The following is a 13,576-nucleotide window of genomic DNA, read 5'->3' on the forward strand; positions in this document are numbered from 1 at the left end:
CCTTTCTAATTATATATCTCAATGATCACACTGCGTGCCTCAGGACTTATTAAAGTGAATAGGATTGTTTGCTTCTCCTAAATTAAATGGCCCCACTCTGCTGTGTTTCTGTTTAAGTTTTGTTTCTGCTGATGCCAGAATATTGATTTCTTTTCTTGTGAATGTCAGTATTCCATTCTGCAATCATCCTCTTCTCCCTTCAGTTTTAGTGCTGCTTGTTAGGTGATAACTAAGTTCAGTAGAGCAGAATATGTTATAAAAATAGAGGACAGACAGCAAAGTTTAGAGCACAAGTTTCTGAAACATTTATTTTGTCTCCTTACGTTCTAAAAATGTTACTTTGTGAATTCTGACTATTCCAGGTTGTTTAATCATTGAATTTCTCATAGGAGAAATCTTAATGTATGGAAAGACTATTATTGATTTCATGACCTTCCATAATGTTTTGATTTCTATTGGGAGAACCTCTTGCTGTGATTAAAACTAGACCATTCAAACATGTGTGATGAGAGTTAACAGTTTTACCCAGAGCATTTTCTTTCTAAATCAGAAATCATATTCTTCAAAGGGGAGGCTTGGATGTCCCAGTTATTCTTCTGGCAGGCTGGGTTGTTTATCTGCGCCTTTAAAACAAAACAAAAAAAAGTTACTAGGTGCTCTCTGGACATTTTAAGTCCAACATAGTCAGATCATGAGAAGCAATGTGGTAGCTAGACAGCTGGCATTGAAGGCAGGACCTGAGTTCAAGTTTTACCTCCAACATAGGAATTTTTAACCTGAGAATTTGATAACTACATTTCAGCAGAACTGGTTTCCTTCTCAATACTATTTGTTTTATTTTTTTATATACTTAAAACATCACTCTAAGAATGAGTCTGTAGGTTTTAACAGCCAGCCAAAAGGGTCCATGTCACCAAAAAAAAAAAAAATAGGTTAAGAAGCCCTTGATTTAACATATACTATAGTCACTTAACTTCTCATTGTTCTAGGCAACTCTCTTAAATGTATCATGGATCCCTTTGGCAAACTGGTGAAACCTGTTGCCTCCTCCTTAGGAAAAAAAATTTTTTTAATTTATAATCAAAGGAAAGGCTAAATTTGTTGTTTAGTCATGTCCAGCTCTTTGAGACTTCATGAGCTGTACTGTCCCTGGTGTTTTCTTACTGGAGTATTTTGCCATTTCCTTCTCCAGTGGATTAAGGAAAATAGAGATTAAATGACTTGCCAGAGTCACACAGCTAGTAAATATCTGAGGCTGGATTTGAACTCAGGAAGATGAGTCTTCCTGACTCCAGGCTCAGCACTCTATCCACTGAACCATCTAGGTTCTTCTAATTTCATTTAGAGGCAAGTTCACAGAACCTTAAAATTTATCCACCACCCTCTGAACTCCAGGTTCTGAGGTTTTATGTTTCAGGGGAGGTGCTGAACTGCATTAGTGAGGAGGAGTTTCCTTATCTGGGAGTTCCCTACACCAGTGAAATCACAGGTCCAGTCCCAAACCCATAGAGGGTAATGAAATTGTAGAAAAATAATTTTATCACTTGAAAAAATTACACTTATAAAAGCTAAATTAATTGTTCCATTTTTAACCTGATTGTCAAACATTTGATTTATTTTTTCCTACATTAATTTTATTTTTTTACAAAATTTTCTTCCAGTGAGATTTAATGTTAAATTCTCAATGATAGCATTCTGAGGAAAAAATGAACATTTGGCAAATTTGATTCTGTACGTGTTTGTTTAAATTGTTAATATTAACTCAGATCCCTGGTGTGTAAAATCTTTGAGCAATACAGTTTTGTCAGTTCCTTCTGTATCTCAGGCACCGTTTGCTAATTCAGCCTTTCCTACATAGACTGTCTTTAAAGTAAAGAGAGCGTAGAAGTGACCTGGATACAGTCTCATTACTCAGTGTCACAACCAATACAGATAAGTCATTTACCTGGGAGGCAACCATGCCATAGATAAGGGTGGGGGCAAGGAGAAAAATAGGTCACTAAGGATAGATCTCAAGATCTTGAAAAAAGTATTCAAAATGAAATATATCTGAAGCATCTTCTGTCTTTGCTAATGATTCTGCAGGGATACCAAGCCTAGAGTTTGAGCCCTCGGAGTAACTGATCAGGAAAATGGCCCACTTCTGCCTTCATGTTTAGAAAAAAAGTTGCCCCATTCAGTGTAGTTTCAGCCATGGGGGGTAGAAAAAGAAAGATAACTAACTGCCCAGCCCGGAAAATCCTGCCTAAGAGGATGACAGATGAGGAAGAGAGAGAAAAGACTTCCAGGGCCCACACAGGTAACCCAGAAAAGAGGCAGCCTTTATGAAAAAGAATTGGAAGATGACCGGGCGGCAAAGGGAAATGCAAGATCCTGAAATATGATTAACAGAAAGGACTGGTTTCCAGCTTCATTTTTGCTATAGTTATATATTTTTAGTATGTAAGCCAGGGGACAGGGGAGTCAATATATTTAATCCACACAGGACAGACTTCCCAGTTCAAATGTATTAAATTATTGTTCTAATACATTAAACACAGAGCCTGGCACATAGTTGGTGCTTAATAAACAAATGTTTATTGACTAGCAGACAGGAACCTAACCAAAATCATGTCCACCTTTAAAAATGAAGTTATGTTAAATTCAGTTGTTTTGATTAATTGTCCCCCCCCCAAAAAAAAAAATTGGGTGTGTTGGTTTCTTGATATTCATTGCAGAGGATAGTTTGAAAATATGTATTTTCCACCCTATTCAAACTCTGGAGAATGAGTGGTCATAGAGGTAAGGAGATATTTCTTATTTCTTTGTAATCATGCTACCCTTGACCTTTGTCATTTATTTTATTCCAACTAGCATGTGGCCCTCTAGAAATTATTTAAACTATTTAATGACATCATGATAATTTTTGTGATTTCTATAGAATGTTTTTCTTCCTAAGTAAATTTTTTCTTTTTTTTTTTTACTTTTTCTATCTTAGTAACAATTTTTAAGACAGAAGGTTTAAGTGGCTCAGTGTGGATAGAGTGCCAGGCCTGAAGACGGGAGGTCCTGGGTTCAAATCTGGCCTCGGACAATTACTACTTATGTGACCCTGGGCAAGTCACTTAACCCCCATTGCCTTGTCCTTACTGCTCTTCTTCCTTGGAACCAACATATAGTATTGATTCTAAGACAGAAGGTAAGGATTTAGAAAAAAAGAAAGGGCAAGATCTAGGCAAAAGGAGTTATGTGACTTGCCCAGGGTCATACAGCTAGGAAGTGTGAGGCCAGATTTCAACCCAGATCATGCAGACTCCAAGCCTGACATTCTATCCACACTGTTACCATAGCTGCTCTTTCGTCTTAAGAGTTGCCACAAAGACAAAAGTAAGATTTAAAAAAAAAATTCAGCTCATTTTAAAATAACAGGATTCTTGTTCTCATCCTTATTGAACAACCTGAGTAGCCTACTGAACACCAGCACTTAGTACTTGATCAAGAGTGAGAGCAGCATCTACTGTACAAAAAGGCATTTTCCATCCCCTAGACAGGGGTCTGAGAGGCCCTCGAAGATTTGGGGTGGCAGATTATGATTTGTATAAATTATGGTCTAGGAACGCTGAACCAAATTAGGTTCTTGAACCCATCTTCAGAAGCAGTCCTCAGAATTGAAGATGGATTCAGATCTGTCTCCCTAAATCTCTTGGCCAGAACTGATTCACTTTTGGGGGTGAAGGTGTTGTCCTGTTGTGTAATGGGAAATGACAGTTTTTATTCACCGCGCTGAGTTAGTGAGCTTTTTCCCATCAGCATCAAATCTTGATAGCTGGAGTAGTCGTTTGATAATAACTAAAATGCTTTTAAGGTTTCTAGCACTTTAGAAATGTCTCATCCAACCACATTGGGAGGTAGAGTTTGTTAGCCCTACTTTATAGAGGAAGAAACTGAGGCTCATAGACGTGCCTAGAATACCACAGCTGGTAAGTCTCTGAGGTCAGATTTGAACTCGGGTGTTCCTGACTTCCAGGTCAGCACTCTTATCTGTTGTGCCTCAAGTCAATATAATGAATGAACTCCAATAATTCAAGACTTTACATTTATCCTAACTCAATTTCAACTTAAATCATAAAGTTTGGATGCTGCCTCTGAATATTATTTACTCTTTCCCTCTATTCTGAATGCTAATTTACTTTAAACTTCTTAGATCTGCAAAATCCTTAACACTTAAAAAAAAATACTTACCTTCCATCTTAGAATCAATACCATGTATTGGTTCTAAGGCAGAAGAGTGGTAAGGGCTAGGCAACAGGGGTTAAGTGATTTTCCCAGGATCACACAGATAGGAAGTGTCTGAGGTCAGATTTGAACCCTTCTCTTGGCTTGGCTTTCAATCCACTGAGCCACCCAGCCCCCTCAGAATACTTTTTTTTAACCCACAGTTGAGTTGACCTTGCATTTTATCTTTGTTTATATTTATGGAATATTCACTTTAAATCTATCATGATTGTGAAGGCAGACTTCCTCACTAAGGTAGCCAAGTTTGGCAGCTTTAGAAATGAGTCTCTGAACCAAATAGTCACTGTCCTCACATTTTGGTTCAGCATTTTATGGAGTAAAGAAAATATAAGCACATACTTCTATATTCCTGCTCTGCTCTTCTGTTGTTTTTTTTTTTAATTGCCTGGCATAATTTATTGTTACTGACTAATTATATGATTCTTGGACCCATAGTCTTATCTGTTTTTATTAAATGGTCTGAGTCAAAAAGAACTACTCCTCTCCCAACAAAGGGTTCGAATCACATATGTAAAAGAACATTTTTGATAGTGATTTCCACTCAGTATGGTTAGATTGTGTTATGATTGATAACTGAAACTGAAGCAAGACTAATCAGAAGGGATGAATTGAATGGCAGTGAGAGTCCTAAGAATTAGTTGAAGTTCATGAGCAATGTCAAATACTTCATTAGCTTGAGTTGTCGGATGGTTTGATCCCTTCAGGTTGATCCTGAATAATTAACAGTCAGTTCTCTGTTTCAATAGCCATGAAGCTATTGATTACAGAGCTCTCTCCTGTTTCTTTTATCTTTCATCAGTTGCCCAATTTTTCTTTTCCTTACTGCTTTTCTTCAGTACTTACAGGTTGAAACATCAGTTTCACTCATATGGGTAGAGCCTCCACCCATTTAGATCTTGTCTTCATAGATGGCTGCTCTGTTTGGAATACTTTCATCACTTGGAGACTACCCTTCTGACAATAAATCTCTGAGTTTAGCAAAGCTGAGGTTTTCTCATCATGCACACATTCTGTTGTATGGTTATTAAGATGATATAGACTGCCTTACCAGTTCCCTTTAATGGTCCAGTTTTGATTTTGATTCCTGTTGAAAACAAAAAGGTTAGCTATTTGAAAGATGTTATTTAATGATCTCTATGATTTTAATTTATACCTGAATAAGCACCTAATTTTTATCTCTGATGTTACATGAGGTTTTCCTATTTTACTAGGAATTAAATATATGGCTACTGTTAAGGAACACCCCCATGGTGTTGACCTAATCAACATTGTTTTCTAATGACTATTGGTATATAATTTCATTAATTTAATCAAACCTCCCATCAAAGTCATAAAAAGGTACAGTGATGTCTTTTGACCAACCTCCCAACTAATTTTTTTAGATTTTAATTTTTTGTTGCTATTGACAAAACAACAAATGTAAACATTTTCAAATATGAAGAAGTGGAAAAAGGAGATCATATATAAAACTTCAAGTCTCTGTAACAACTAGTTTTTTCAAAGTATATAATATGTCAATTTGACAAATCTAAAGCTATCCTGCTTCACCTTCTGAACTTCTGTTCTTTCCTATGCATTTTTAAGTAGTGTTCTTTTCTGTTTGGTATATTATCACTTCCCCTCTCTGAAAATTCCTTCATATTAACAAATAAACTTAATCATTTAGAGAAATCAACATTTTGGACACATCTGAAAATGTCATTCTCATTTGGCACCTCCAGACTCTACCATCTTTTGAGCAAGATAACAGAAACCATATTTCACTTGTCTTTTGGAGTCAGGGCATTCATTGGTGACAGTTTATTTCTTTAAGATATAGCTATTATTGTACCAGATGTTCTCTGGGTTCTTCTTGCTTCCCTCTACATCAGTTCATACAAGTCTTCCCAACTTTCTCTGAATTTGTCCTTTAAAAAATGTTTACACTGTAATAGTGTTCCACTCTGTAATTTGTTCAAACGTTCTCCAGTGGATAGGCACCCACTTTGTTCCTAGTTCTTTGCTGTGATAAAAAGTGCTGCTATGAATATTTTGTGTACAGAAGTCCTTTCACTTTTTCTTTTACTTCTTTGGATTATAGGCTTAGTAGTGTTATTACTGGATCAAAGCATATGCAAATTCAGTAACTGGGTGTAATTCCATATTACTTGCCAGAATTACTTTACTCTTCACAGGCCTACAAACAGTGTATAAGTACTATTTCTCTCTTCCACAGCCCCTCCAACATTTATCATTTCCCTTTTTTAAAATCAGCCTTATTAATAATAAGAGAGTACCACAGATTTATTACAATTTGAAGTTCTCTTATTGGTGATTCGGAATTTTTTTCATATGGCTATTGATAGCTTGTTTTTCCTTTGAGAACTGCCTGATTGTGTCCTTTGATGATTTACCTATTGGGGAATGATCTTTGTTCTTATTTATTGGAATCAGTTCCTATATATCTTGGATGTCAGAGTAATAATAGCAGCTAGTATTTGTGTAGCACTTTAAAAGTTTGCAAAGTGCTTTATGAAAATCTCACGGGATCCTCACAACAGTCATGGTAGGTAGGTGCTATTATCTGCGTTTTTATCGATGAGGTTAAATGATTTGTCCAGGTTTGCACAGCTAGTAAGGGTCTGAGGCAGAAACTGAATTCAGATCTTCTCAACTCCAGGTCATGCTCTATCCATTTTACCACCTAGTGGCCCCAAATATGAGACTTCTGTCAGAGAAACTTGCTGCAAAGGTATCTCCCCAGTATACTCCAAGCACTCATTTATAACCTTGTTCCTATGGAATGAAATAACGTGTAGTTCATTTTGCCTCGCATCATATTTTCTGTAGAACTAATTGATGGCAACCAGGACATATTTTCATTTATTAATGTTTTTAAAAAATGCAAAGATCCAATGCTTACCCAGATGTATAGTTTTGTTTGTTTCATTCTACTTCTAATTATCATGCTATCTAAAGACCATTTCAAAGGCTGTACCGCGTTAGCTCCTAATTTGTGCTCATTTAAGTAATGAAGCACTTATTTGTTTGCTTAACCTAAATATATCATGTTTATGTGCGATATAAGTATTCCTGACTTCGTTCCTGTTGGAGCCTCTGCTTATCTTCTCTCCTGTCTGCTGGCATTGCTAATTGTAAACACGGAATAGGCTGTTGTAGTGACGCATGCCTGTCATCCCTTGTACTAGAAGCTGAGGCTGATGGGTCTCTTGAGCTTGAGAGTTCTTGGGCTAGTCAGGAGAGTGTCCACACGGAGGCTGGCGCCATTATGGTTAGCCCCGTGAGGTAGAAGGATACCCGGCTGCTAAGGAAGGCCAAACCAGACCAGGTCAGAAAAACAGAAGATCTTCGGGCGCCCTTCTTAACTGGGCAGTGTAGGAAGGCCCAACCTCAAAAAAGGGGGGCTATATGGAACTATGTGGTGGCTTAGAGAGTTCAAGCTTGTTTACATAGTAAGTCCTTGAAGTTTTCACTTCAAAGACTAAAAATTTGGGTGCTGAACTGTTTGAATGTTCTTTATAAATATCATTTGAGAATGTTATTTCAGAGGTTATTTATACCTTTTTGATCACTGTTTTATATGTAAGAACTAAACCATTCCTATCCTCATTAAGAATGTGTATCTTTGAAAATTTTAAATTTTTCTTTTTAAAACTTTTTTGTATCATTTTCGGGTTATGAAGGGTTTTTTTTTCCTTTAATTTAGTAAGGTATGGTGTTTGTGTTTCTAAGACTATCAATGGTATTCCTATTTCTCTCATTTTGCATTAAAATCTGTACTTCCTTATTCCTTTTCTTTGGGCTCATTCTTTACTCTGTCTCCAACAAGAACTCATGAACCAAAACACTTACATTTTCTCTCTACCTCTTCCTTTCTACTACCTTTTCCTCCACCAAAAGCATCTTTCCAAACTCAACAAATGCACTATTGTTTGCCAGACTTTGCTTAATTGTGTAAGTCTCCGTGTATGTGTGTTCTCCTAGCCAGTGGCTCAGAAATCATTATCCCTAATGAAATAAAAACAGTGGCTTGGGTTAAATTACTTCTATTTTCACCCCCCTTCCATGGACCTGACCAGCCCCTAGAAAAGCTCTCATTCTTTTATTTTTAGGCTTGCCACGAGAGTGTTTTTCATCTGAACCAGTAAGTGAACTTTCCATTTGGGTGGAGTCCAAGCACATTTACCTTTTTATTTGTGGAAGGGGTCATAGAACCGGCTAAAAACCGAGGCTCATCTAAAGCTGTCCTGTTCATGGGAGGCAGAGGTGGGTTGGGTGTGGATTTACAAGTGCGCCGGGTTATTTAATCAGTTTCAAATCTATACATTACAGGGAGGGAAACTTAGAAGACGGGAATACAGTTGGGATAGGTGCCATCACCTGACCGTACCTAACTCTAAAATCATTAGGTAGATGGTAACCCAAGTGGTAATCATTTCTGGTCTTCACAATTTGCTTCTGGAGGTCTTTAGCCGAGGTGCTGTACCCATTTAACACGTAGTTGGCAAACAACAGCTTTCCCTGGATGTACATCTGCAAAATGTAATGAAACAGATTAAATTGTGGATATAACAAAAGTCCCAGGAGCCAAAACTTTACTCTTCATGTGAAGGGAAGACAAATCTGCCACAAAAACAAACAAGCAAATGGGAGAAAGTCAGTACCTTTATAGGTAGCCTTCTTACAAAACACTAGGCTAGATTTTATATTAAGCTGATAGGCTTATTCTGTGGACAGCAGGCCAACCAGAGGAATCCAGAACTAATGTGTAATTTAGTTGGATTAGATTGAAGACAGGAGAGAAACTGCAGTGAAAAGAGCTCCAAGTCAGAGGACCTGAGTTCAAATCTTACCCCTTCTATCTGTTGAACTTTGAATAAGTGACCTCTCTGGATGTGTTTCCCGATCTGTGAAATTAGGAAGTTGAACTAGCCAACCTCTTGTGTCCCTTCCCCACCTAAATCTGTGACCCTGTGAATTCCAATTCTATTTTACAAATAAGGGAATAATAGGAAAGTGTTTCGGTAATCAGACCTCCTCAGTGACAGCAGTGGGACCCACCATATTGAACACGAGCAAGTCAGCGAGAGTACTTCTATCGGACCACATAGAAACTAAATCAGGGGTGGCTCAGTGGATGAAGAGTCAGCCCTGGAGACGGGAGGTTCTGAGTACAAATCTGACCTCAGACACTTTCTAGCTGTATGACCCTGGGCCAGTCACTTAACCCCCATTGCCTAGCCCTTACCACTCTCCTGCCTTGAACCGGTACCCAGAAGGTATGAGTTTTTTTTTTTAATGGTTTATGCATCACTAAAAATACCCTCAGTGTTCAAATCAATACAATAACCTCTCCTGAGTGAAGAGCATGGGTTGGCAAACCACAGTGTGTGGGGCCAGGTCCACCCTCCTCCCCCTGGAGCAAGTTACCAAGCTCACTGACAAGGGCTACTCCTTTCTGCAGCTTTCTCCTTGCCTTGCCACAGTTATTAAAAATGAGGTGTTTTTTAAAGTAGTGAAGAGACCGCTTTTACTAAAAGGGAAAGCATTGAGTCCATCCCCAAAGTCACCTCACCTGCAGAGTTCGCTTTTCTTTTGGCAAACGAATCAGGCCCCGAGGCTGCTACCCCGCCGCTAAAAGCAGGGATGTTTTCAGGGGAGACTCCCCAGCCAGCCCTCCTCTCCCAAGCCCCAACCAGCCCTCCATCAGGGTTGATTTAGGCTGCCTTATGATGTGCTGTGTGACCTCCAGCCTTTCCCCTTTAAAAAGAACTAGTTTGTAGTTTTCTTTTGATCATTTTAGGTGCCCCCAAGAGAACTTGGAAAAACAAATATGATGGGGAATGTCTAAGATGATTCAGATAAATGGCCAGAGAACTTAAGGTTGGTGTCCGGAAGTGGGGATGGCAGGAGAGGAAGGTGAAGTTGACAGTTCCTGTTTTTTACTGATAAAGAGTCAAAAAAGAGAGTTTCAAACAACACGTGTTAATTAAAATGTCTCGCAAGCCCTAGCTCATGCCCTAGGATGTTGCCTTAATAAATAGTAGTAATATCTAGCATTTACATAGGATACTGCTCAAGGGCTTGAAAAACATTTTTTTTCTTTTGATGTTCACAATGACCCTGGGAGCGTAGGTGCTATCATTATCCCTATTTTACAGATGAGGAAACTGAGGCAGACCCAGGCTAAGTTGACTTGCTAAGAGTCACAGTAGTGAGTGTCTGCAGCTAGATTTGCACTTGGGTCTTACCGGGTCCTATTCCTGCCCAACGTCTCACAGCTGCAGACATCTGGCTCAGGGCCCTTCCTCTGAGACATTCCGTTTTGACAAGACTGACATTTACCAGTGGACTGAATACCATCTGCATTTGCTGGAGAACAGAACAAACCTCAAAAGCACCAAACGTGGTGGGGTCAGTTGTGTCTGAATCTCCGGGACCCCTTCTGGGGTTTTCTTGGCCAAGATAGTCGAGGTTTTCCATTTGCATCTCCAAGTGTACAGATGAAGAAACGGAGGCAAACTGGGTTAAGTGACTTGCCCAGGGTCATACAGCTACTAAATGTGCGAGGCCAGACTAGAACTCGGGAAGATGAGCCTGCGTGGCTCCAGGCCCAGCATGCTCTCCCCTGTGCTCACTCTTTTTCCCGCGCTCTTCTAGAGCAGGAGTTTTGGAAGCGAGGCACTCTCAGCCATCGGGGGACCATGGATCAGAATCCTCTTTTTACCTGGCATGGTGGCTCGTGCCTGCGGTCCCTATTGCCAGGGAGGTGGAGATTCAGGGGTTGTGAGCATCCCTTGGGTGACTTCACGACACCCAGCACCAGTAGGGGAACCCTCAGGATAAAAAGGGGCAGCCCAGGACGAGTCAACGCTCCCAAGTGGAATCAATTTTTTAAACCGACCTTTGTCTTGGAATCGGTAGTGTGTGTCCCAGCCAGAGGAACGGGCCAGTCTGGGGAGCCCACTGGCTAGCCCTTACCTCTCTTCTGCCTTGGAACCGCGCCCTCGTGGAGACTCCAAGAAAAGAAAGACTTCGTGGTGGAAGAAAGAACTCAAAAGGAGATTCATAATCTTGAACTCCAGTGAACAGAACTAGAACTAGGCAAGTCAAGAATGGCAGATTTCCCAGGAAGAGGAGAAAAATTCCAAGGGGAGCCGCCTGCTGGGTCCTGGCTTCCCCGGTGCTCACCGGGAGCTGGTTAGCCCCTCCTCACCCAGCCTGGAAGTGCTCCACGGGGGCTCTGGCCATCTTGACAATCGCCCACAACCCTACCTCTGGCAAATACCGGCTTTATGCCTTTGAGCCACTTCAGCGGCCTTGAGACTCAGTTTCCTCATCTGCAAAATAAGAGGCTGCATGGCCTCTGAGGTCCCTCCGTGCTCTCCGCAATGACCTCAGGAGCTCATGGCCCTTATTTCCATCATGGGGAACAATTTTCAAAGAGCTACAGCTAATGCAAATGCCTTTGAAAGTCCTGAGCCCTGCAGGAAGTTTATCCACTGCTATGGACGCCTCCCAGACTTTCCCTCCAGTCCCGGGGAGGGCTCTGCCTGGCTTCCCTGGTCCCGTGCCCCAAAGCAGAGCCACCCGGATGGCCCGCACGGTTTTACGATAGGAATATTTTTACAGCTTGATGCCCTCCTGGGGAAATTCCATCGCCACCTCCCTCTCCCTGCCCAGCCGCTTTCATCCCAAGGGGCCGCCTTTCAGGACTGCTCTCCCTCCCGCCCAGGCTGCTCCCCGGTTCTAACGCGGTTGAGACCGCCTGCATTGCCCAATCGGTGACCTCCTCGCGTTCCCGGGAAATCTGCCGATCCGCAGGCCCAGGGAAGGGCACAGGCGAGCCGGTCCCTCCCAGAGTCGTGCCAGGCATGCCTGAACTCGGTTGAGTTTTCATTCCTGTATTTTGACTCAAGTGGAACGTCTTCAAAGCAAGCTGTTAAAGCCTTAATAGGCTTGGCCGGGCAAAAAATGGAAAGCTGCGAGTTGGTTTTTGTGATTGGCTAATTATTAGTTGGGCCGACTTCTTCGGGCCCAGTTCCCAGGGCTTAAGTCTTATAAAGGTTTCCTTGCTTAGAAGAAGAATAAATAGGAGAGAGCAGAAAGAGCTGGAAACAGGCTTTGCGGCTGTCCCTACTTCATGCGTCTTAGATGAGAGAAATCTGGCCTTCCAGCTGTGTGACCCTGGGCAAGTCACTTACCCCGTTTGCCTAGCCCTTGCCCTTCTGCCTTCCAGTCGTTCCTAAGCCAGAGAGTGAGGGTTTAAAATCAATCAAACAAGGGCTTTGTTCGGGCTCTCGAGAAAGCTTTCCCCTTCCGTCTCTCCTGAGGGAAGGTGGGGTAGATGGGCCGCCAGGAGGTTCTTAAAAAGTATTCATTGACTGCAGGGAGGGCCTTCTGAAAGCTTGCAGTTCCCTCGCACCAGCCTTCCCCAAGAGTAACTTCTGGAGTGTTTGGAGATCCGCCCCCAGCAATGCCACACATTCTCCGGAAGACAGCCTGAGGCTGGGAGGGACCAGGAGAACTGTGGGGGGGACTGCAAGGTAGCGGCTGCTGGCAGGAAGGCCGGGCTCAGGGTGTCCATCCCGGGGGGACGCAGTGCCGTTGGCCCATTGGGGGTTCCATACTTTGCCCGCCGATTGCCCAAGAAGCCAGCGGAAGTACTTAGAACGTCTAATGGTTTGCCCGGGGCCACTCCGCGCAGATGTGCCAGAAGCAGGGTTTGAACTCAGGACTTCCCTCCGCCACTCCAGCATGGCTGCACCCCGCCTCTCTGGCTGAATGACGACATCCATCCCGAGCAGGGTTCTTGGCCTTTGGGGAGTCTTTAGCCCTGTTGTGGCCGCCTGGTGAAGTCCAGGGACCGCTGCTCCCAGTCCTGTGCTTGGCCTTGATTTCATTAAACCCTACCTTCTGCCTTAGCAACCAGTGGAAGGCGGAAGAGCGAGGACTAGGGAGGCAGTTGGGGTTACAGGACTTGCCAGGGTGACACAAAGACAAATTTGAACCCAGGCCCTCGGACTGCAGGGGTGACATTCTATCCAGGCAGCCACCTAACGGCTCACAATCGTGTTTTTAAAAAGTCGATGTTGTTCGGTAGCGTCCGACTCCTTCTCCGCCACAAACGGCAAAGATGCTGGAATTGTTTGCCATTTCCTCCTCCGGCTCATTTTACAGAGGAGGAAACTGAGAACAAGGTTAAGCGACTTACCCAGCATCACAAAGCAAGGAAGTATCGGATGCAGATTTGAACCCAGGCCCTTCTGACTCCAGCTCGGGTGCCCTATCCACTGTGCCA

At 42.0% G+C, this 13,576-nt stretch overlaps 1 protein-coding gene across 2 annotated transcripts in view; it reads right to left on the reverse strand.

Annotated features, from left to right (window-relative positions):
• Positions 1 to 263: 263 nt before the first annotated feature.
• LOC103102607 (uncharacterized protein C3orf20-like) overlaps positions 264 to 13,576 on the reverse strand; it is a 44,418-nt gene continuing 31,105 nt past the window's right edge. Inside the window, exons 5-7 of one of the 2 annotated variants that reach the window (XM_007503230.2) lie at positions 8,666 to 8,808; positions 5,324 to 5,359; positions 264 to 623 (exon numbers count right to left, since the gene is read on the reverse strand). In XM_007503230.2, coding sequence (XP_007503292.1) covers positions 614 to 623; positions 5,324 to 5,359; positions 8,666 to 8,808 — 189 coding nt within the window. In that variant the 3' untranslated portion in view covers positions 264 to 613. Of the gene's footprint in view, positions 624 to 5,323; positions 5,360 to 8,349; positions 8,809 to 13,576 lie in introns of those variants that run through there. The other variant, XM_007503229.2, reaches the window with a different exon arrangement.

This window comes from Monodelphis domestica, chromosome 5 (genome assembly GCF_027887165.1).
Source record: "Monodelphis domestica isolate mMonDom1 chromosome 5, mMonDom1.pri, whole genome shotgun sequence".
Lineage (NCBI taxonomy): Eukaryota > Metazoa > Chordata > Mammalia > Didelphimorphia > Didelphidae > Monodelphis > Monodelphis domestica.